Genomic DNA, 25152 nt, shown 5'->3' on the forward strand with positions numbered 1-25152 from the left:
ACTCGGCGGATCGTTGTGTGGGTTGTGAATGAGGGCAGCGGTAGTGTAGCGATCAGCGCGCTTGCGCTACGAGCCCGGCGACCCGGGTTCGATTCCCGCTCACGGCCATCAACACTAGTAACGATTATATAAACCGGTCCTCGGCCTCCCCTAGGTCGACTCAGCCTCAAATGAGTACCTGGTGCGGTGTGTAAACATCGCCACGAGGGAGACAAAGGCGGCCGGGCGTGGTGCTGGCCACCCACCCCCTCGGGTGCCGTGCCGACCTTCTTTGGTGCTGCTCGCTAACAGCACTTGCCTCAACAGTCTGTTAGAGGCTACACGGGGCATCTTTGTCTATGTCTTTGTGAATATCCCCGTGTATTTCCTTGTCAAGGCTATCGCGATCAAGGAGGCATCATTTGCCTGACTCTTGAACTTCCTCTTCGCGAAGTGAACGAATGTTTTTTGATTCGTCACGAATCGCGTTTCAGCGAAAATCGAGAGCAGGGACGGCGAGCTCCTGGAAGTGATGCAACGTTCACTCCGTGCCCATGTGGATCTGTAGGACTTGCGTATAATACGGAAAATGGTCATTTACGTGGGATTTTATATAGGATTATTCTTTGGTTCTTTCGGTTAAGTCACGTCTAAAGATAAAATAATAAAAAAATGTAGACGTGACTTAACCGAAAGAACCAAAGAATAATTCCTGCAGTCACGAAAGCTCCAAAATTAAGATTTATATAGGATGTTAATAGGGAAAAAAACGTAGAGTACAAACATCCCACGTGGACCCAGGCAGGCTTTCTTACAGGCCGCTTTAAAACAAACAAACAAACAATTCGCAGATTATGTTGCAATCTTGGAATGCTGCGGCTAGCAGTGCATCACCGCGTGTCAGAGAACAGCCCTCGGAGCCGACGTCACGTGAACAGGCCTCTTGCATCCGCACACGGTGGCGGGGGATACACCTTGTGTATGCCCCACAAGAAGAGTGTCCGTTGCGGCGTGCCCATCAGTCTTCAGAGCTGAAATTTAGTCAGCTTGAGTTGAAAAGATGAATTCGGGACTAAATTGTTTTGCACAGGAGTTGGTGTCCAGGCTGAGCAGATCAGCTCGCCATATTTTGGGAGTCCCGGTTGAATCACGTGGCAGCTGAAACTCAAGCCCCAGGATCTCGGCGGCGTTGACGCCATGTCTCTGACCCCTGAGCCACACGGCCACCTCCAGTGAGGCTCCCTCAGCGATGGCATTAGTTGTGGAGCTTCATGCCAACAGGGTGGACTGCGGGAAGGCCGCCATCGTCTGCCCTAAACTAAAATTAAACAAAAAAAGGATTTATTTTTTACTTTTATCAAATAAGGGCCACTGAGCTGCATAGCTCTTTTTCAGAAGCGGCCTGGCCATAAATGATAACTCGACAAAGTGGCTCATCATGTGGAAATGTATAACCGCCAAATACTCTAAACGCACGTTGATTCTAAATGTGGGGGGAAAAAACCGTAGGACCTGGAGACGAGCATGCAAACTCAAAATATAAATGCGTCGGGGTTGGGATCGAACCCACGACGTCCTGTATACCAGGCAAGGTAGTTAACATCTCAACCGCTGTGGCACCCAATGTTCCCGTGAGAAAGTAGATACAAGCCGCGCCGAGCCGGTATTTTCTGAACCACCCACGACACCCGCACCATGGAGGAATAATCTCTCCCCCTCGTCTCCGTGTCAGGTCAACCTGGACGTGGGGAGGTCGACGCGGGCCGAACTGAACATCACCGACTTCGTGGGGGGAGGGGGCAACTACACGGCGCGCGTGCTGGCCTACACGGGGGTGGGCGTGGGGCCGCAGGGCCCAGCCGTGTACATCAGCCTCCCGCGCACCGGTGAGGCCACCCTAACCCTGAACACGACCGCTGGGCTCCCATGGCCGTCACTCTCTTGGGCCACCCGGCCATGACCAGTGGTTAGGGTTTCTTCAACGGGTGACGGCAAATCAACGTACCAATTAACAACTTGGCACTCTGGCACCTGCCGTGCCCACGGGCGCCTTGGCTACGCGATCGGCTGGCGTGCCGCCTCCACTGCCGTTGACGGAGCGCCGCGATTTTTAACGCTCGCTGTTCCTCCGCTCCTCCGCTCACGCGTGCAGAGGCGACGAGGGAGCCGGCGCGGCCCACGAGCTGGACGGCCATCTTGGTGGCCTGCGTGGCCACGGTGCTGCTGGGCCTCGCCGTCTTCGCCTTGCTGGTGCTGCGCCGCCGCCGCCAGGACACCTTCTTCGGGTGAGCACGCCGGCGTCATTGGTGACCGTGCTGATAGGTGTAAAACCCAGGCCACGTGTGAAGGCGGTTCAATAGCAAACGGCTGAATCTCAGATTAGCAAAGAGACCTTGAGCCGCGAGTCACACCCGGGCCAATCATGGAACAGAGCGCACCCGCACATTCGCTGCTTCCACGTGGAGCTTCGCCTGCACCTTGCCGCGTGCGGGACACACGAGGCACATTCCACAGGAACCCGTCTGGCCTGCCCGTTTCATTGGAGACACTTCGTGGCCAGATCGTAGCATCGTGGGGGTGGGTGCGGGTGGGGGGGGGGCTTTAAAGTTATACAGTTTGTTTTATATATTTGTGATGGGAAGAAGCATGGGTGGACCTATGTGAACTAAAAACTACTCAAATTAATATCCATAATAGAGGTTTTTTGTTCGGGTTAGATCGTGTAAATATATAAATGTGTCGTTAAACCTGCCACCACCCGACACAGCCAACTAGTAAGGGTTGTCACGTAAACGGAGCATGTCAATGCGTCACTGGTACAGCACTGACCGGTGTGTTGGAGAGCCAAGCCACAACATTTACAATCTGGCTCTCCAACACACCGGGTGTGCTGTACCAGTGACGAATTGGCCACGTTCTGTTTATGTGACAACCCTTATTAGCTGGCTGTGTCGGGCGGTGGCGGGTTTTAGCGACACATTTATATATTTACGCGATCTAACCCAAAAAAAAACCTCTATTATGGATGATATTGGTCGCGAAAGCCTACATTGTGTTAAACCAACTATATATTTTATTTTACCAGGTAAGGACCACTGAGCAATTTAGCTCTTTTTGAGAAGCGACCTGGCCACAAATGATAGCTCATCGAAGTGGCCTTATCTCGTTGAAATTTATCGCAGGCAAATACTCCAAAACGCGCGTTTCTAAACGTGGAGGGAAAAACCAGAGAGCCCGGAGAAAAATCCACACCTCAAACTCCAAACATACAACAGGCGTCAGGGTCGGGATCGAACCCACAACCACATGCATGCCAGGGCTATATAACCTAGGGGGTCAACTCAATGAGCCCCCTCCCCCTCGCCCTGTGACTAATCCACACATTTTTTTGTCCCCTGGGATAAACTTTCTTCGCCATTGGAATGTGGAATTTCAATTGCCGGCTCCTGGCGGCAGCGCCTCGAACACTCCCGCCTTCAACCACTGCTGGTAGAGCACCACCCCCACCACCGCCACCACCGCCACCACCCCCACCACCACCACCAGCACCACCCCCACCACCACCACCACCACCCCCACCACCACCACCACCCCACCACCACCACCACCACCCCCACCGCCACCCCCCACCGCCACCACCACCACCGCCACCACCCCCACCGCCACCGCCTGCATTCCCGTGCTAACGAGGGGAGAGAGAGAGAGGGACAATCGCATCATGCTCTGCCCGTGACTCAACTCTCTCTGCCCTCTCGCTCCTGTGGTTCCACTTCGCGTTTCCTTCCTTTTCCCGACCCTCGCTCCTCAACCCGTCCAGCCGGCCCGGTCCGGTTCGCACCAATGTTTTCGAGCCACGCGGGGGTTACTTTAGGACGTTCGCCCGCGCTGACAAATCTTGGAGTGGCTCGCGTGCACCTTTCTCAACGATTGTAGGCGCGGGGTACGCAGGGCCATCCATTTGTAGACACCCCACTGAAATACTATGATGATGATTATTTAGTGTGGCCGATGAAGAGCAACGTTAGAGGTTCAATTCTAAGTGATTCAATTAATCAATTGCTTTGTCTGCGAGTTAATGACTGGCAGATACATCCACTCACCCATTCATCCATCTACCCAGTCACCCACCCATGCAGTCACTTACCTACCCGCTCAATCACCCATCCACTCAACCAGTCTTCCACCCGCCCAGTCACCTACCAGCATGCTCACCCATTTACTCACCCACCCATTCATCCATCCACTCACCCATGCAGTCACTTACCTACCCACTCAATCTCTCATCCACCCACCCAGTCACCCACCAACGCGCTCACCAATTTACCCACCCACTCACCCACCCATTCGTCCATTCACCCAGTCACCTACTGATACACTCACTCCCCCATCCACCCAGTCACCTACCCACCCAGCCACTCACTAACCGACCTGACAACCGCCTTCAAATATATATTTGAGGCCAGTGCTAGGTTCTATGGTCGATGGTTTGTGGGTTCATTGCTGCAGTCACACACGGGAGAGTTTTCTTTTCCGTTTAACGCGTAGGCTCTCGCGAACAATATCATCCATAAGAGTTTTTTTTAGTTAGATCGCGTAAATTATAAATGTGTTGTTAAACCCGCCACCACCCGACACAAATCTGGCTAGTCGCCTGATGAAGCTAGTTGTAATTACTGTCGAAACGTCGTACTCAGATTGTAAATGTTGTGGCTTGGCTCTCCAACACACCGGTGGTGCTGTACTAGTGACGAATTGGCCACGTTCTGTTTACGTAACAACTCTTACTAGTTGGCCGTGTCCGGTGGTGGCGGGTTTAACAACACATTTATATATTTACGCGATCTAACTCAAAACAACCTCTATTATTTTCCACTGTTGCATTAGTTAGATATTTGTCTATATATTAAAATAACATGGAGATATACTGTTATATATATAAACATTTTATAGCGTTCGCATGCCTCACACCAATTTCAACACGCGTATTCAATCAATGAACACCGTCCCTCTGCAAGGTGCGGAGCCATCGCGCTCACGTTATTCAATCACCTCCGTGAGAAGAAAGTAAGAGGATAATGTTGAGATCAATTGAGCATCTTTAACAATTGGATCACCCTGGACATATAATGTCTGCCATCTCCTCTTAAACTTTTCAACCCCGCATAGGCCAACAATCTATCAAGATCAAAATAGTGTTCGTATTGAAATTTAGTAAGTAGTGAATAAAACGCCCTAATTCATGGCAGCTTCATAAACTTTGCGCTGTGATGACAGCGCATTGCAATCATGACCACACCAAAGCTGCAAAGACAAAGATCCCCCGTATAGTCCTTAACAAACTCTAGGGGCAAGTGCTGTTAGTGAGCACCTATGAAGGCCGGCACGGCACACGAGGGGGTGGGTAGCCTACACCTCGCTCAGCCGCCTTTGTCTCCCCAGTGGCGATGTTAACTACACACCACACACCAGGTACTCATTTGAGACTGAGTCGGCCTAGGGGAGGCCCAGGACCGGTTCAGATAATTAATCGTGACTGGGTGTTGGCCATTCATTAACACATGCACTCACAACGATCCCCCATTAATCGATCATAGAATGTTGGGGCAGCAAATGTGTGCGAGCACCAAACACCAGCAGAGTTCAGAGGGAGGGGTGTGTGTCTGGCTGTGTGTGCATGTGTGCACATTCATTACACACGTGCACCCCTACAAACTTGCACACAAAGACTCCCCCCCCCCACCCAGTATCGCCTTTAATAAACTGTCGAGGCAAGTGTGTTTACACACCGCACCTGTAAATAATTAAGGCTGAGTCAACCTACGGGGGGCCCACGACCGGATCAGATATGTCACCGATGTTGGCTGGTAGCCGAGTTCGCAGCGCAGCCTGCCAAACACTACACGACTGCTCCACAAAGACAAAGATCCCCCCGAATAGCCTGAGCAGACTTAGGGCAAGTGCTGTTAAGCGAGCAGCTATGAAGGCCAGCACGCCACGCGAGGTAGTGGTTAGCCAGCACTACGCCCGGCCGCCTTTGTCTCCCTAGTGGCGATGTTCACACCAGGTGCTCATTTGCGGCTGAGTCGACCTAGAGGAGGCCCAGGACCGGTTCAGATAACCGTCACCGGCGTTGGCCGTGAGCGGCAATCGAACTCGGGTGGCCGGGTTCGGAGCGCAGCGTAGCGCTAACCGCTACGCCACCGCTCCACACACGCACACAGGCGCACATCCGCACGAATATTAAATTTAGCAGCATCCCCCTCGCTACCTTCTTTGCCTCTCGCCGAGCGCACACTCAGGACGGTGGAATGCAACCCTGGCACTGCCTCCAGCTCCTGTCCTCTTGCAGGATATGAGTCGCTCTGTTTTGTTTTGCTTTTCCATTCCCCTCTCTCCCTCGGAAGTCCGGCCAATGGTGTGGCGGTGGCTCCCAATCTGGTCGCGCGCGCGTGCCCATGTGGAAGACGTTAAGGGTGTTCGTGGCAGGGCGTGGGGGTGGGGGGCGGTCTATGGGTGGATAATTTGGAATGGGGAGGAGGAGGGAGGATTCCTCGGTTCGACTGAGAGCTCTCCTTTTGCGTTTTCGGGGCTTGTTACCACCCGTCGTACGCCTTGATGTTCGGCGTTTTGCGCGCCACGTGCTGGGAACGTCTTCAGGAAGTCATTATCCGAAGGAGCTCCCAGCGCGTGGAGTGAATTCAGTTCGTGAAGAAGCGGCAACCCCCCCCTCCCCGCTTGGCGCGCGGCGATAAACGTGGGACGTGATGGCAGACTGTCACGGCACAGCCCGAAGACACAGTACACTGGAGCGTCTTCAGAAGATAAACTGACACGTGGTACGGTTTTCCTGGTATGGTGATAGATACTACGACATCAGGTCCATGATGATCGATAACCCAGCACATTATACCACCGTGGCCTTAAAATTGAACATAAATCTGACGTTTCAGGCAATAGTCCTTCTTCATAGCACGTAAATGGAGAGGCCAAAGAGAACGAGTGGATACGATTTGGAGACAGCACTTGACACCTTGAGGCCTCATGATAATAAAAAAAAATCATAAATAATTGTTTCCACAAGTTATCGCATCATCCATTTCGGCAATTATCGTCATATCGCGATTATCGTTGCTCATTTTATTTAACTTAAATATCTTATTCCCTGACAAAATTTTGACGAGAGTGACCAACTCAATTTTAAAATGTGTAAATAAAAGTAAACCTGTTATCCATTAAGTTAGTGATTTGCTGTACGTTTTTCAAAGTCATTGACGACTATGGCAATGATATGACGCCATCACTTTCGCAGTTCATGTAATGATGTCATTACACGCGTGCGTAATTGACAGCGTGTGTGCAAACACGGTTATAGTTTTGAAGGCATAAGTTGAGTGAACTGCAGATGAGACACTTTGGAGTGCGGTTCTGCTTTGCTGCAGCACAGCAAAGCACAACACAATGACATCAGCATTGAGGCGATGCTCATCTCCTGTATACAGCTCGGAGCAAGTCATGGCAATTCCACATTCCTATGGCGAGGTAGGGCAGAGGACAAACACTGTTTTGCAACTTGCTCTACTGCTGAGCCACCGGGCCGGGAAACTGATCTCGCGATAATCGTCACATCTAGAAATGTGATATCATGTGCAACTGTGAGAAGTTATCACAGCAATTAGAATCCCTTGTCACTCGGATGTGTATCCAGTGTCGCATGCACGCTGGACGCAGACGATTCGAGGATTACAAGAACGTCAGTGTCACTGTCGCGAGACTCTCTTCCATCATTTCCAGAAAGTGTAAGAATTGACTCAGACTCGTCCGTGCGTGCCCGCGCATGACGGGACACGCACGCGGAAGGCGGCTGCAATCCCACGTTTGTACCGGAGTTTCAACGATGCAGTGATGTGAAATGTACGTACAGCGATGAACTGAAAACGATCGGGGAGAACGGGCGGGAGGGGAGCAGTGGCTGCAGGCGGACTTGCGGGTGACGGTTTTTTAATATCAGGAAAATCCGGGTGCTTCGGTTCTTATTTGTTGACGCTGTAAGATTCATTCGTTTTTTTAGCTTCTTAATATATATGGAAATGAACGATTCGTAAAAAAAAATCGCATAGATTTTTCATTACAATAGTAAAACACCTACTTTTATCTATACAAAATTTGTATTAAGATGTAATTAGTTTAAAGAAATGATTACATGAATTAAGTTTTTTTAAAATTGTAACGATTAATCAATTTTAATAGATTCTTGCGCTGGGGGCGCATTCATTGAATCACGTTTTAAAGAAAGTATATGCTCGTGATATGTAAATCAGTGGCTAATGAACTTACAGAATGTATGGGACAACACATGAGATGGACAGCACAAATGAGACGTAACATGAGACGGACTGCACTGGGGCAGACCATGCCAGGTTTTACAACACGGGTACAGCTAACAAAGTGCTTCCCCCTAGTGTGTAGATTAAGAGGAAGCAGATATATCATAGAAGTAGTCCTGAGATATCTGCTTCCACAGGCCGTTCTCTAACATGGGGTGTGGTGTGGGGGGACGATGCACTCCCCTGCAGGAGCTCCAAATGGATAATTCATCTCTTTACCCAACACCAAGAGCTCAAAAATAAATATGCAACCAGGAGGCGAACTGTTTTACACTGCCCATTATTATTCCAGTCGACGACGAGTCAAATGGAGGTGTAACGATTGCCCCCCCCCCCCGGCACCTTCCCCCTCCGCCGTCAATTAATCAATCCTTGTTTTTCTCGCATTTTAAGTGAACGTAAGCAGCCACTTGCGGCTGCAGAGCTCATATCAACCCACGACAGACACAATAAATAAATAAATCCCCACGGATTCGTACGCACGCCCTTCACGGCTAGTACTGTATCGCGAGTCCAAGATTTGCCGCGACATTCCCCCACCCCCCCTCCCCCGAACACCTCCGATTGACACGGTTGGCGACGTACGGCACGAAAGAAGTCCACCGTACGCACAAAACTCAATCGACGAATCGACGAGTCTTCACAGCCCCCTCGCCATTCGCAACGCGTTCGATTCCGCCCGTGCGCTTGTCAGTGCCCCCCCAAAGCGTCGGCGTGTTTCCCGACCGCCGCGTTGCGGAAGCCGGGGGGGGGCTTGAGTTCGGAGAGAGTTCCCCAAAAACGAAATAAAAAGGAAGCCGAATGAATCACAAAGTCACTTCCCATGCCTCCAAGTGAACTGTGAAATCACAGCGCGTCCTCGGTTTGTCGCTGCAAAGTCAGCAATTAAAATGTTTTCAAATGGTGCTTTGTATCTTCCCTTAAGAAGCACGCCGCTTCTGCATTTCGCTACTCGCCACGTTGCGATGGTTTGTTCTGCCCAGTTTGTGGAAATTAAATTGTTATTTTTTTTTGGTCACAGGGCACAACCCCCCTTCTGCATCGTCACGAATCGGGGCGAGGATTCAATACTTTTCCACTGACTCTGAACGCATTGATGGATTCCCTCTGTCTGCATGTAAACTCGTACAGATGACCCAATATGTCGTCAAATACGAATGAAATGTTCAGTAAAATTGCGTTTCGTTTCACTTCTTCCATCTCATCTTAATACCTATTCTCATTTTTCATACTTTGATGCTGGAAAAAATGTCCCATGATGTAGCTGCTCACCCCGACGTGTTAAATGCTCTGATATGTGTGGCATTGTCCTTGTACTGTTCGCCATTTGGCGTTCTCTGGTCTGACACCGGTGAGACGCGGCCATACAGAAGGCTGTCTCTAGCACGTAGGCCAATCAGTTTTAAAGACATTGCGCATATTATATCAGAGCATGTTGGTTTGCATGTTCACCACAAGTACGTGTGGTTAATGCAGACTTGATTCCTTGCAAAATGTATCTATTTGGTGTTTGAACATCTTAATACCTCGTGTTTTGTTGCCAGAAAGGGTAAAACCTATTCTTATTTTTCATTCTCCCATCTCGTTTGCATTTCTTCGTTGTTCCGTCTCATTCGCAGAGCTTTGTTAACACACACCCCCTCCCCACTCCATTCGCGTAATTGCACCGTGACCATATCCTTTCCCGTGCGATGAGTACAAATTCCTCAATAACACATTACTTGTGCGCTACTTCCATGAGACGAGTTGTTGAGTCTTTTGGTGTCCGGGATCGGGCCGCTTGGCCCGTCGCTCAGTGTGATCGTGCTCGTCGCTGCTTGGAGAGCTGCCTAGGGGTAGCGCTAGGGAGAGAAGATTGTCTGCGAGTTTGTTCGGGTTGGTGCAAGTGCACTGGAGGCTAGTTGTAGTCCATTGGAACCTCATTTGCCAGTAAAAAAAATGATTATTGTTTTTTTACCCTTTTATCTGGCAACAAAACTGACACCTTTTTTACGAGGAGTCATATTTGCATTGACCACAATACCTGCAGTCATAATGCAAAAAAAAACATAACTCTGATAACATTATCAGAGTTATGTTTTTTTTTTGCATTGTCCTTGAAGTTGATTGGTCCACACCCGAGACAGCTTTCCTTTTTACTGGCAAATGAGGTTCCAATGGTGTAAATGCTTACCCCGAGCTCTCATACTCTGATGGTGCATTGTCTTTGAGTTGTGCGCCTTTTGGCGTCATCTGGTCCAACACCATATGAGACTAGTCTCTAAAGAAAGCTGTATCGGGTGTGGACCAATCAACTTCAAGGACAGTGCATACATTATCAGAGTTATGTTATTTGTTTGCATTATGACTGCAGGTATTGTGGTCTATGCAAACATGACTCCTTGTAAAAAAAGGTGTAAGTTTTGTTGCCAGATAGAAGGGTAAAAAACTAATTAACGCTAGTTGTAGTGTTTAGGGGCAGGGCTGGTGACTGGCTTGTTAGGGGTCGAGGGTATTTCTGGTGCTTGTGACTATTTGGCTACAGAGCGTTGTTAAGATTCGGGGTAAGGCTAGGGGCAAAGAGGCCAGCTTGATTGGCATGGGGATAGCATGTGTCCCGTCTACTCTTCTTGCAAATGAATGCCACATGCGGGATTGTATATATTGTATATATTGTTATTTTCTTTGAACCTATCTACGTGACTTTACCGAAAGACCCCAAAAATATGAATTCCTGCAGTCACGAAAGCTTTAGGTCAAGATTGTATATATCATTTGGGCTGCTTTTAATGCCACGTTTTCCCCGTCTCTCCATTCGCGATCACGGCAGCTGCCGGGCCTGCCGCTCACGCGCGTCTGCATCTCTCGCCCCCCATCCCCCTTCCAGTAACGCGTTCGGCCCCGGCCAGGACTCGGAGGAGCCGCTGGTTCGCTACCAAGTCAAGAAGTCCTACTCCAAGAGGTCCATGAAGGCCACGTGTGAGTGAGGCCACGCGTTACATTGCTGCCCCCTCTCCGCCCCCACCCCCCTCCCACCGGCAGAGGCCTGGCGTTCACCGGCCATGCGCGGCGCTAGCCCCTTGCTGTGCTTTGTGTTTAGTTACAACAGGCACGATTTACGACGGCGTGCCTAATACACGAACGTGACGCGACGTTCGATGGAGGACTGGGGAGGGGTGCGAAATGGATCCACGTTGCTCTCTGCCGCGTGCTTGCGTTTCACCGCGGTGAGCGTTGTTGTGTCTGCACGGCGTCCCGACGTTTCGCACCGCGTGCCGAGAGAGCTTCTCCCCCGGCTGCCGAACGCGCGCCGTGGGGAAGCTCACAGGAGCACTTGCAATCCGAAACGTCGGACATCGTTGTCGAACAGCCCGAAAAACACACACACACGCACGCACACGCCGGAGAGCGACACTGAAGCGCACGGAGAGTACAGGCTGTCCCCGCCTTTACGACGTCACGACGTGTCCCTGGAAACCCGGCCGTCGTAAATCGGACCCCCCCCCCCCCCTATTTTCCCCCTCCATTTAATCAGCCGTATTCCACAGGGTTTCATGGGTAAAAAGCCACACGCACAAACAAACACTTGACTACATCAAAAGCTCCACGCCAGGTCACATCGGACACGAGGCTCATCCTGTTCAAAATTGCATTCGGAAGTCGTTTCGGAAGACGCAAATCAAGTTACGTGCGTACTCCATGCATGTTGAACTTCTTTCGCACCGTACGTAAACCAACCGTTGCCAATCGGAGGCGCGGGCGCAAGGACAACAAGCTGACACGCGCACAACAAAGGGGCAGTTCGGCTAAACGTCGCCAGCGTGCGTCGTCGTAAATCGGACCCGTCGTAAAAGCAATCGTTCGCGATCGCATTGCCCTGAGCGCGTCACCTCACGCCCGCGTGTGCTGCTGCCCCCTACCGCGCGCGCATGCGCAGTGCAGCGGCTGGGCATCAGCGAGGAGCTGAACCTCAAGCTGAAGGACGTGATGCTTGACCGACGCCTGCTGAGCCTGGGCAAGGTGCTGGGGGAAGGTGAGGCCCTTCCCCCCCTACCCCCACCCCCCACCCCCACGAGGTCACCCTCCTCACTCGTGGCCGGCCTCAAGCCTCAAAGGGCGCCGCAGTGGAGAGATGGTAACTACCTCGCCTGGTATGCAGGAGGTCGTGGATTCCATCCCGATCCCGACCCTGACGCCTGCTGCTGTATATTTGGAGTTTGTGTCTCTCTCTATCTCTCATCATCATCATCATCATCACGGTGGCTAAGTGATGTTAACTACCTCGCCTGGTATGCAGGAGGTCGTGGGTTCCATCCCGACACTGACGCCTGCTGCTGTATATTTGGAGTTTGCATCTCTCTCTCATCATCATCACGGTGGCTAAGTGATGTTAACTACCTCGCCTGGTATAAAGGAAGTCGTGGGTTCGATCCCGACCCTGATGCCTCCTGTATATTTGGAGTTTGCGTCTCTCTCTCTCCGTGGTCATTTGTTTACAGTATTTGGCTGCTGTAAATTTGCGCTTGCTAAGCCACTCCATTGGGCTCTCACTTGTGGATAACTCACTTCTGAAAAAGAGATATCTAGCTCAGTGGGCTTTAACTGGTAAAATAAAAAAATATAGTTTAGCTTCATAGTTTAGTTCTAGTCAAAGTGGTTTCCTGCTCAAATTGAGCATTGAGGCACTGGTGCCCATCTGCTGTCTGGAGCCCCTCAGCCACGCAATTACTGATTCCCACCACGGTGAGTGCAGTGCGTGCACAAGAATCGAGTTTAATCGATGAATCGACCCGTCGTTACATATCCACGACCTAGCCTCACCGGCCTACAACTCCGCAGCTTAAAATGTGGGGAGGAACACGAGTTGGGTGTCGAACGTCGCTGTCTCTCCACTCCTGTCCACCCCCACAGGTGAATTTGGATCCGTCATCGAGGGGAAGCTCAAGAAACACGGGGACACGGAAGTGAAGGTGGCGGTGAAGACCATGAAGAGTGAGGCTTTGTTCTGCGTGCGCGCGCTCTTTCCCTAACGAATCATCTCGCCGCGCAGGCCTGCAACTCACGTTGCTAGTTTGTTTGAGTGCGAGTCGTTTTTTTTTATCGCATTCCTACTCAAAGTCAAAAGTTCAACTCAAAAAGTGATCGTCTGCTCAACGAGCATCGAGGCGATGTTCGTCTCCTTTTGAGAGCCCCCGAGCCAATGGTGGCAATTCCAAGTTCCTTTTTGTGGCAGGGGGCGGCGGGGGGGGGGGGGGGGCGAGTCTATCCACAGGACAACCACTGTTGACTTCCCCACAAAGCAGTACTCACTTTTTAAACGGGCGGAGGGATGATCGTGCCGAACCAACTCCCGACCAGGATGTGAACTCGCGACCTTCCGATCGCGAGGGGCTCGCTCTCGACCGCCGGGGCCGCCTGGCCGCGTCTGTTGCTCATTGCGCCCGAAGCAAAATGCAACTCCACGATGAGACGAACGATTGCCCAACACCTTCGACGGCGCCTGGAATGTACGTCCGGCCGCCGTCGAACTTCCCGAACCGAGATCGCCGGTGCCGACGCGTTGCTCATCGGACCGCTTGTAGAATGCGCCACCAAATTTGGTGGGGGGGGGGGGGGGGGGAGGCCCTCTCGCGTGTGGCTGACCGGTCAGCTCACATCTGGAAGCTGTCTGGGCCCGACACGGCTCTGGGTTTGTCTGCGACGGGTGTTTGTGTGGAGAAGGTTCGCGATCGTGATTGATGGCGCTTAACGATGGGGCTTTGGCCGACCTCTTGGATGTTTTTTGCGTGCGATGTTGTCGTGCTCCTGTGCGCGTCTCCGTGTGTGTGTGTCTCCACGTGTGTATGTCTCATAGGTGCTCGCTTACAGCACTTGCCCCAACGGTCTGTTAAGACTACATCGGGGGTCTGTGTCTTCTTTGTATCCATGTGTGAGCGTGCACATGTTTGTTTTACGTACGCGTGTGTGTACGAGTGCACAGGCGTGCATGTGTGTGTACACTCGTGTGTGCGTATATAAACCTCCGTGTGCTACTGTGTGCGTCTATGTTGTCTCAATGTGCGCGTGTGGGTGTCTGTGTGTATAACTGTGCATGTGTGCGTACACGTGTGCCATCTCTCTCAAAGCGTCACTTCTTCTCCATTGCCCATTGCTATCCCCGCCCTTCTCGCCCCTTCACTCTGTCTCGCCCCTCCCTTGCCCTTCCGTGAGCCCTGTGTGCCCTCTGCTGCGGTCACTCGTTCCTCGGCCTTTGCACTGCCCCCTGCCATCTAAATCACTCCATTTTTTAGTTACAGCTTTTTAAACTACGCTAAGCGCCTTGAGCTAAGGCGCTCTATAACCATAAAACAGGATAAGAAAATATCTCAAGTCAGTCCATGAGCCCATAACACCCGGGTCTGTTCCGTGACCTACCAGCACTCTTGTGACACTTCGCATGCCCTCAAAGTGTACCTAGCCTGGTACAGGCACCGCGGTGACGTCACCGTCGAACGGCGGCCGCTGCCGTTGCGTACGCACACGTATTAACGCGTGTACCGCCGACCCCTCCTGCGTGCGTCCGTCGCCAGTGGACATCTGCTTCCGAGGGGACATGGACGACTTCCTGAGCGAGGCCGTGCGGATGATGGAATTCGATCATCCCAACGTCATCCGTCTCCTGGGTGAGTCGCTCCTCCTCCACCAGCCTCTCCCGCGTGTGACTTGTGTGTGTGTTGGACTTCTTTCGTACTGTACGTAGCCAACTATGGTCCCCACCCCCCCCACCGCACCCCCTCCACCACCCACTGGGATGCATTGTTGGCTGTTGCGCAGGTTTTGCGATGTTCCCAGCATACCAAACGGTGCAGGGCAACAGTGTCAAGCGTCGTCCATCAGCGGCTCCCCGGTGATTCTCTGCGTGTGTGCGTGGACACTCTTCTGATGTACTGTCCAAGTCAGAGGGGAGAGAGAAAATAAAGATCCAGTTCAGCTGCCGAGGCCTGCTGTGGTTTCAGTGGTGGCCAAGGGGGCACACGTGGCACGGTGATGCCGTTTCTGTTGCGGGGAGAAATCATTGCACCCACCAATGAGTTTTCGGGTTGCGAGATGTTAACAACCTAGCCTAGTTTACAGGAGGCCAGACGCTGTCGCCTCGACAGACCTGGTTCTTCACCTGAGGACGGCTGCTTGCGTTGTGGCCGAAACGTCGTGAGAATTATTTTATTATGTTTTATTTTTATTACTTCTACGTGACTTTACCGAAAGAACCAAGAAGAGGAGGCCATGGGTTCGATCCCGACCCTGATGCCTGTTGTATATTTGGAGTTTGCATGTTCTCCTCATGGTCGCGTGGATTTTTCTCCAGGTCCTCCGGTTTTCCCCTCCAAATTTAGAAACGTGCGCAATGAGTATTTGGCTGATATAAATTTGCGCACGATGAGCCACTTCGTTGGGCTATCACTTGTGGCCAGGTCGCTTCTGAAAAAGAGCTACATAGCTCAGTGGGCATTACCTGGTAAAATAAGTCTATGGATTTCACACCTGATGATGATTGCTTGTGTTGCAGTCGAAACGTCGTGAGAATTTTTATTGTTTTATATTTATATTATTTTATTATTTCCCTTCTACGTGACTTTACCGAAAGAACCAAGAATATGAATCCCTGCAGTCACGAAAGCTTTAAATAAAAAATAAGAATAGTTTAGTTTCAGTTTAGCTTGCCGTGTTGTTCGACACGACGTCCGACGTTTCACCGCATGGCCTGGGAGCATTCTTCGTCGCGGCTGAACAACGCGCCGCTCAACCTGGAGACACGCCGGAGAGCCGTAGAGCGTGGATGGCCTCACGCAGAACGAAAGTTTTGCGTTTCAGCCCGGCCGTGGGAACCGGAGCAACGCTCCCAGATATTGGAAATTCCGTGGCATCGAGTCGCGTCAAGTGACCTTGGGCGAGCCTCCTGGAGCATCGTCACGGACGGCAAAAGATGCCACTTGAGGCGCCGTCAGATTTTTCGGGCGAGTTTGAACTCCCATGTGAAAGCCTCTCCCCCCCCACCCCCACCCCACCCACCCTGGAGAGGGTTTTGAAGATGACGCGTCGTCGATCGAAGCCGTTCCGTCGAGTGCAGCTCGAGAGACGGAGAATCCGATCGTGGGATAATGTGCAGACGTTGTCGCGCCACACACGACGTCGGAAACGTCGTCAGCCGTGCGCTGTCCGCTGAAGTCAATTTGCGTGCAGGTGCTAGATGGATCGTGAGTTACATCGCGGGATCGCGAGCGGAGGCACCTGCTCGGGGAGGCCTTCATCAAGCAGTGGAGTGGCTGTTGCTGCTGCTGCTGATGACTAAATTAATGCTGATCCTGTGTGTTGGACATGTGCGTGTGTGGTTTCAGGCAGGTGTGTGGAGGAGCGGCAGTGTAGCGGTTAGCGCACCTGGTGACCCGAGTTCGATTCCCACTCATGGCCAACACCAGTATCGATTATTATCAGAACCGGTCCCGGGCCTCCTCTAGTCCGACTCAGTCTCAAATGAGTACCTGGTGCGTTGTATAAACAGCGCCACTGTGGAGACAAAGGCGGCCGGAGCGTGGTGTTGGCTACCCATCCCCCTCGTGTGCCGTGCCGGCCTTCAACAGTCTGTTAAGGCTATACATGGAGGATCTGTGTGTGTGTGTGTGTCTTTGTGCAGGGGTGTGCATGTCAGTGGACGAGCAGCGGCGGCTCCCGCGGCCCATGGTGGTGCTGCCGTTCATGCGGCACGGGGACCTGCACAGCTACCTGCTGCGCTCGCGCATCGGGGAAATCCCCGTGGTACGACTCGGCCAGCTCCGGTCACCCTTGCAGCACTAGCAGCACTAGCAGCACTAGCAGCACTAGCAGCACTAGTAGAAGCACTAGCATCAGCACTAGCAGCACTAGCAGCACTAGTAGAAGCACTAGCAGAAGCACCAGTAGCATCAGCAGAAGCACCAGTAGCAGCAGCACTAGCAGCAGCACTAGCAGCAGCACTAGCAGCTCCACTATCAGCAGCACTAGCAGCACTAGCAGCACCACTATCAGCAGCACTAGCAGCACTATTAGCACCGCTATCAGCAGCACTAGCAGCACTAGCATCAGCACTATCAGCAGCACTAGCAGCACCACTAGCAGCACTATCAGCAGCACTCGTAGACTATACTCATCTGAGAAATAATGCACCTTCATGATAGCCTTGCACTATAGGAATGTGGCAAAGAGAAAATGTAGTAAATTATTGTTGTTATAATTCAGGAGGGTTCTGCTACATTGCATGAGACAGTCCCACAACGCGGCCGCTGGGCACCAGTGGCGGCAGCCGCACACTCTGTCATTCAGAACGACCAACTTGTTGACGCGTCACAAAGTGGCACCAAACTTCATTGACCCCGTAGGGATGACGGGCCAACCTGGGGCTCTGAGGACGATGGGATCGCGAAGCTCGTCTGTGCACACCTTTCAGCGGTATCGCCTCGTACACGTGGTGGGCTTCCTCCGGGTGCTTAGGCCTACTTCTCCCGCGTGGAGCCCAGTACTAGTTAATGGGATTGGCACGAACTTCACGATGCTGCAGCGCTCTCCTTGAAGGGGAACACCCCTGAGGCACGGCGAGGCTGCCCCCCCCCCACTCCGGGGAAAAATAAACGGCCCCATTCGCGTCCACTACTCAGCAGCTGCCGCACTTCGGCGATTCCAGTGAAGATTCAATAAGCGACCCCGCTCAGTGTATGTGCATACGTATTGTGTGTATGTTGAACTTCTTTCGCACCGTACGTAGCCAACCGTGCTACTCGAAGGTGCAGGGGGGAAGGACAACGAACGAAACACAAAAAGCAGTTGTAAAGGAATAAGTTTTCAATCTAGATTTACAAGTGCATAGCTCCAGTGGTGGAGCAATGTGTATGGATATGCGGAGGATGTTGTGTTTGTACAAGTGTCTATGTGCGTGCACTGGGGAGACAAAGGCGGCCGGGCGTGGTGTTGGCCACCCACCCCCTCGTGTGCCGTGCCGGCCTTCATAGGTGCTCGCTAACAGCACTTGCCCCTACAGTCTGTTAAGGCGACACGGGGGATCTTTGTCTTGCAGTACGTGCCGATGCAGATGCTGGTGCGCTTCATGGTGGACGTGGCGCATGGGATGGAGTACCTCTCCAGCCGACACTTCATCCACCGCGACCTCGCCGCACGAAACTGCATGTGAGTGTTGTCGAGAGTGAAATTCGCCAACAAAAACGATTAACTTCACATCGCCCGATGGGCCTTCTGAAGTCATCAGAAGTGTCTCTCGACCAATCACCGAGTATTCATTCTATTTTACATTTTTATTTTACCAGGTGAGGCCCACTGAGCTATATAGCTCTTGTTCAGAAGCGACCTGGCCACCCACGAATGATAACCCAATGCAGTTGCTTATTATGTGAAAATTTATAGCAGCCAAATTCCGGAGAAAACTCCACGCGACCACTTGGAGCAAATGCAATCTCTAAATATACAGGCACCGGGGTCGGGATCGAACCGACGACCTCCTGCATACCAGGCGAGGTGTTTAACATCTCGTAGCCACCGAGTGAACCGATACATGATCTTTGATACGCATCTGGACTCGCTCTCACAGCAATGTCGTAGTCCTAGAAAGTCACTCGATTTTAAGTCGAGCTTATTTAGTTTTTCATTCGGTGGAAATTCAAGGGACCGGGATGAGTCTCATTTGCAAGAGTGACCTGGGTCACCAAAGTGGCAAAGCAAATAAAGTAAATAAATAAATAGATACAGTCCTAAAGTGACAACGACGAAGGGAACGGACGGACCATCGGAGAAATTACTGCACGGAGAAAACTTAAATGAAATAGATGTCCTGCAGTGAACGCTGGCTTGCACGATTGACTTTTAAACCGTTCATAATCACCGAGGGACGGACTGAGTGGCGACGCCAATTACTCCGACAAAATGTTGTCGCTAGGGGAAGACTTGAAACGTTGCACGATCGAGTGACGACAACATTTGCTAAGTTTGCCAACACTGGGAAGGCACGGGTGGGTGGGTAGGTGGGGGTGGGGTGGTTGGGGCCTCCTCCTGGCCACTGGCGCAGAGTCGGCACTTCACGATGCATCGATTGCAGCTGACTATTCCACTCAGCGGTGAACGGCACTGAAGCGTGCGCGTAAGAATCAAGTTGCTCACCATGCGCATTGAGGATCAAGCGACAGACAATACGAATGAGACTGAGCACGCGAGACAAGACGATAGGAGACTGGGCAATGCGGACGAGACTAACATATGAGACGAACAATCAAAAAACAAGGTGGTAGAAAATATAACGGATGGAACTGAACGTAAACAATGATGTCCCGTGGGTGGGTGCGTGCGTGCGCGTGTGCCCCCTCTCCCTCCCTCCCCTCCCTGCAGGCTGCACGAGGACATGACCGTGTGCGTCGCCGACTTTGGCCTCTCCAAGAAGATCTACAGCGGCGACTACTACCGGCAGGGCCAGATCTCCAAGATGCCCGTCAAGTGGATCGCCATCGAGAGCATGGCCGACCGCCTCTACACGTCCAAGAGTGACGTGGTGCGTGGTGGAAGGCGCCACCGCAGTGGCGATAAGTCAACTACCTCGCCTGGTACACAGGAGGTCGTGGGTATCGATCCCGACCCCGACGCCTGTTGTACATTTGGAGTTTTGCGGTGTCTCTCTCCCCGTGGTAGTGTGAATTTTTCTCCAGGTCCTCCGGTTTTTCCCTCCGCATTGAGAATCAACATGAGTTTAGGAGTATTTGGTTGCTTTAAATGTCCACTTTGCTGACTCTGCTCTAGTACGGTGTGCAAACAATGGCACTCGGAAGACAAAGGCGGCCAGGCACGTGCGAGCGCTAAACGTACCTTCCTCACGTCGCCTTAAACCGCTACAAAAATAACGACTTGGCATCGTATAGCAGAGAGCAGTGTCAGAAACCTCAATTAAAGTACGGTACAGTACTCCAACGTCTAGCGGCCCCCCCCCCAAACGCCTCCACCAGCCTGCACTGACCAGTGTGGTGAAGTGTGTGAAGACAAAAAAACCTCCCGCGACCCACTTAGCGCTCTCGTCAAGCAGTGGATCGACAAGAGGGGCCGTTACACGCTCAGCAACGGCTCACTCGACGCGCGGTGTCCCCTGCGTGTCGTGGCCAGTGGGCGTTCGGCGTGACCATGTGGGAGATCGTCACGTGGGGGAAGATGCCGTACCCCGGCATCCAGAACCACGAGATGTACGAGTACCTGCTGGCCGGGAACCGCCTCAAGCAGCCGGCGTCCTGCCTCAACGAGCTGTGAGCCACAGAGCGTCACACCACCACCACCGCCACCGCCAACGCCAACGCCAACGCCAACGCCAACGCCAACGCGGCCTCATTCTCAAACACCAACAACAACCACCACCACCGCCTCACTCGCACTACCAACAACCACCACCACCTCACTCTCACCACCACCACCAACCACCTTACTCACTCCACCAACATAACCACCACCTCGCTCCGTCACAAACACCGCCACATCAGTCACAAACGGCACAGCCGCAGTGCCACTCCACACCGCAGCGCACACAGCTGAGCGCAGCGAGGCCTGCCGCAGTGCGTTAGACACCGATCCGAACGTTGACAACGCGGGGGGCCGTGCAAAGCAGCGTTGCGAGTGGGTTCACTGCCCCCCCCCCCCCCCCGCACGCAGGTACTCCATCATGTGGAGCTGCTGGCTGACGGAGCCCAGCGAGCGGCCCGACTTCTCCTCGCTGCGCCTCTCCCTCGAGGGCCTCCTCGAGGGCCTGCCCCACCTGGGCGCCAAGGAGGACGTCCTCTACGCCAACATGGAGCCCTCGGAGGCCCTGGGCGCCGACGGCGGGGCGGAGGGCGGCGCGCCGGGGTGGCACGACGCCGCCACGCTGCCTGCGCGCGAGGCCGACGATAAGCCGGCGCGCGCGCCCAGGAAGGCTGCGGCAGCGGCAACGGCGGCAGGAGGAGGAGGAAGAGGCGACGCGGCTGACGGCGCGGCAGGCGGAGCGCCGGCGCCCAAGTCGGAGGCCGCAGCCAAGGCGAGGGGGGCAACGGTGGGCGGCGCCGGAAAGCCGCCGGCCGACGCCTTCCCGGCCGACCCGGGCGACGTTTGCGACGGCGCGGCGTCTCAGTCGGCGTGTTTCCCCGTCGCTTGCGGCGACGGCGGCGTGGTCACGCGCACCGTGGTGGCGGCGCTGGTGCACAGCGACGCGCGCGACGCGGAGGAGCGGGACGTGTCGTGCCGCCCAGCGGCGGCGAAAGCTTCGCGGCCGCCGCCGCCACCCCTAGACCTCGACCGCTACACGGAGCCGGCGTTCGTGAAGGGAGAGGCGCCGGCGGGCGGCGCCGGCGGGCAGCCCGGCGGGACCGAGGCTGCGAAGCCTCCTGTGCCGAGCCGAGGGGCGTCCGTGGAGGAGGTGGCGGTGGACGATTACAGCCTGCTCGTGGTGGAGGAGCAGGACTTGGTACGGACTGGGAACGACGTGGAAGGGGACGTCGCGAGCAAGCAGCAGAGATGAAGGATCGCCGTTGTTGCGCTGGTGTCGCGGTTTGCTCTGCTACTTTGTATTTCCCAAGCCTTGCTTATGCTTTATTTAAAACGCCAGTGTAGGACACACAATTCCTCTAGTTTTACGAAACTGCCTTTTCTAACTTTTTACACATTAAAGTTGCGCGGTTACTTGAAGCTCCACTGAACCACTAGTTCGTTTATCTGGGCCGAGCCCTTCGTTAAACCTTCCTTCACTGTGGACATTTTTGAGCTGACCTTTTGTAACTGACTGAATGCAAATGTTGAACTTCCAGTCCACGTGTGCATCTTCTCATTCACTATTCCACCAGTAGACTGCCGGATTTATACGGTTCACTGCCAGTCGATAACGTGTGTTTTCTTAATAACCGGGTAACCCGTTTGTACGCCGGATGCTGCAAAAGTCTGTACACTCTGGAACTTCGTTCCGCCTGTGGCCAATGTCCTTTTAAAGTCAATTTTACCGAGAGTATTATTACAAGCGGGAGGGAGCGGTGGCACATTGATTAGTGCATTGCGCTCTGAATCTGGCCATCTGAGCGATATCTGAACCTGTGTGACACCCATCCTTAACCATCCTGCACTGACCAGCGTGGTGACGTATGGTCAAGCACCACCCACTGCTGACATGGTATTGGGAGGCCTTCATCCAGCAGTAGGTGGATGAAGCACCGTACACTTTATTATAAATGTATTTGGAGAGCGAGCGATATCTGCACTGTTCGGGAAATTGTGCCTTTCTATGTTGTTCAACAGTCCCAAATTATCCAGTGTTGTTCAATGGATATTACTCATCCCCTGACACAGGAATGTGGAATTTCCACCACTGGATCAGGGCTGTCAGAAGGAGATAAAGCATTGCACATCATGCCTGCCTGAGCAAGACGTTTTCTTAAACTTTTTAAAGCTTACAATTCATTGTAGTAGAATTTATGAGCGAGGGTCCAAATTTCAGCTGTATAGAGAAAGCGTTGCGAGTATTCGCGTATCGATCTGTAACCACCCAAGTGTTTGTATTCCTTAAGCTGTTATCGTGATAGCTGAGCTATCACTTCGAGTACAGTGACGCGCAAACGCTCGGAATAAATGTTGCACGAAGGCATTTTGCGTTGCGCAAGGACACGACTTAAAATAACGTAAATCCGGATATTATGAAGGTTAAAAAAATCAATTGTGCCAACGTACGTACTTTTTTATGATGACGAAAAGCGAGGAGACCTTTTTGGCTTGAAGAAAATTACTGAAACATTTCATTAACGTCTCGCAAGCGTATTCATCTTTAACAAGTGAGTCCGGCCCTGAGGAGACACTTGGGAGAAATGGTGGCCTGTGGTGACCTTTGCCCTCTCCCAACACCCCGCCGTGGTCGCCGGTTGGCGGTTGGCGCGAGTATTCGCCGCAGCTGTCATGGACGACACCTGTGGCACTTCCTTGCGTTAAGGGGGCAAAATAAGACGCGGATTTGTACCACCCCACTATGCCCCCCCCCTCCCCTATGCCCCCCTTATCACCTATACCCCCTCACCCCACCCCCCCTATGCTTATCCAACCCCCCTATGCCCCCCCACCCCACTATGCCCCCCACCCCCCTATGCCCCCCCACCCCACTATGCCCCCCCACCCCCCTATGCCCCCATCCTCACCCCCCTATGCCCCCCACCCTCTTATGCCCCCCCACCCCACTATGCGCCCCCCCCCTCCTCTACCCACCCCCCGACCCCGGCCTTGGGTCAGCCCCTGTCCCAGAACGCGTCAACAAAATGGCACGTGTTTAGAGCTGTAAAACATCGCTGTATCTTTTGTTTTAACTAACAAACGTGTGCTGTACATCGCTAAGAACAACAGATGTTTCTTTTTTTTAAAGGCAAGCGCGGTATTTGATCAATTTTATTCTCCAATCATCAAGTCCAGTTTTTAAAGTGTTGTCGCCTCGGGGTTCATTACGTCGTCACGTGGGTGCACGACGGCAACTTCGGGGCAACCGTCACCGGCAATTGTCACCGGCAACTGCTATTGTAACGATATGTGTCGCTGTGTTTGATCGTCAATGTTTGTTTGATTTTCGCCAACATATTTACACGTACAACTCAAACGTACATGTTACGTTTAATATTTAGCAATGTGTACAAGTAATATATTGTGTATTCGTGAAAATGAAACGCACATTAAGGATCAAACAAAGCAACACATATCATGCCATGAACTGCTATTGTGTAAAACTAATAGAAATAAAGTTGCCCAAATCTAGATAAATCTTTAATCGCTCTCTCACCTCGTGGCGAAGCTGGGATGGCGACATCCGATCAACTCACAGAGAGAGGTCGCGTGGCTGCCCCATCGTAGTTTGGTTCGTGCTGTGGTTACAGCAGTCACTGTTTATGAGACTCAACTTTGAAGCAACAGGCCACGTTTTCACGGGCTGAGGCAGAAACTCCCCTGCTCGCGCCTCCACAGTTGCTCGCTGTAGACGCATTGCCGGCAGACGACAACTTGCCGCACTGCATCGTGGTCTTTAAGTGGTCACAAACGGTGCCACCCAGCGACATGAACACTGCCTTCTCAGTCATCTCGAACCGTGCTTATTGTGTTGTATGCTCGCTCGGTGATGGAGGGCGCGCGACTCACAGGGGTCAGTGGCTCGTGTGTCGGGATAAGGTAGGATGGAGGACATCTCGCTCGCACGGGTCCACGCACGTGCGTTGTTGAGTGCGAACCGGTCTGCTCGTCGCGATGAGGAGAAAACGCGTGGCTCAGCCAACGACGTCAATTTCTCTGAGACGACGACATCGGCTGTGTCTTTGGTTGACGCAAAAACGTGTAAACACGTGGGTGCCACCACGAACGATGGGGCTTCCGTCACCACACCCGTGTCACGTCTTCGAGCCACAGTGCTGAATCGTGGCCGTACAAACCCAAACCCATGGGCCAAGTAGCAGTAGCTCCTTCAATGGAGGAGGAGCAGCAAAACTACGCGAAATGTCTCTCTCCTGAAGCCCACTCGTCTTTGGCGAGCAGACCTTGGACATTGGTGTTAGCTCCCGAACGCAGTGCTGCCATACGCGAGAATAGAATTGGCGCGCGCTCGTCGGAAAGGGATTGATGGAACAACTGGCGCGGCAGGAAGATGTTGACGACCCTGGGTTTCATGGTTGTGTGATGTTAGCTCCCCCCCTCCCCATGTGTATTAGCGTTGAAAGGAAAGATGAGTAATTGGTGATGTTTCGGGAAATGGCCCTCCATTGCACATTCATATCAG

At 52.7% G+C, this 25152-nt stretch overlaps 1 protein-coding gene across 2 annotated transcripts in view; it reads left to right on the forward strand.

The window, feature by feature from the left end:
- Positions 1 to 23463, forward strand: part of LOC133347275 (tyrosine-protein kinase receptor UFO-like) — a 76322-nt gene extending 52859 nt beyond the window's left edge. For both annotated transcript variants that reach the window (XM_061559406.1, XM_061559404.1), the window contains 11 exons: positions 1712 to 1865; positions 2132 to 2264; positions 11230 to 11321; positions 12280 to 12375; positions 13254 to 13334; positions 14912 to 15004; positions 17014 to 17135; positions 18427 to 18536; positions 19746 to 19905; positions 20508 to 20644; positions 21045 to 23463. In XM_061559406.1, the coding sequence (XP_061415390.1) occupies positions 1712 to 1865; positions 2132 to 2264; positions 11230 to 11321; positions 12280 to 12375; positions 13254 to 13334; positions 14912 to 15004; positions 17014 to 17135; positions 18427 to 18536; positions 19746 to 19905; positions 20508 to 20644; positions 21045 to 21885 (2019 nt within the window). In that variant the 3' untranslated portion in view covers positions 21886 to 23463. The remainder of the gene's footprint in view (positions 1 to 1711; positions 1866 to 2131; positions 2265 to 11229; positions 11322 to 12279; positions 12376 to 13253; positions 13335 to 14911; positions 15005 to 17013; positions 17136 to 18426; positions 18537 to 19745; positions 19906 to 20507; positions 20645 to 21044) is intronic.
- The last annotated feature ends 1689 nt before the right edge of the window (positions 23464 to 25152 follow it).

The sequence above is a fragment of the Lethenteron reissneri genome, chromosome 25, assembly GCF_015708825.2.
Source record: "Lethenteron reissneri isolate LAM-NWPU_2019-01 chromosome 25, ASM1570882v1, whole genome shotgun sequence".
NCBI lineage: Eukaryota > Metazoa > Chordata > Hyperoartia > Petromyzontiformes > Petromyzontidae > Lethenteron > Lethenteron reissneri.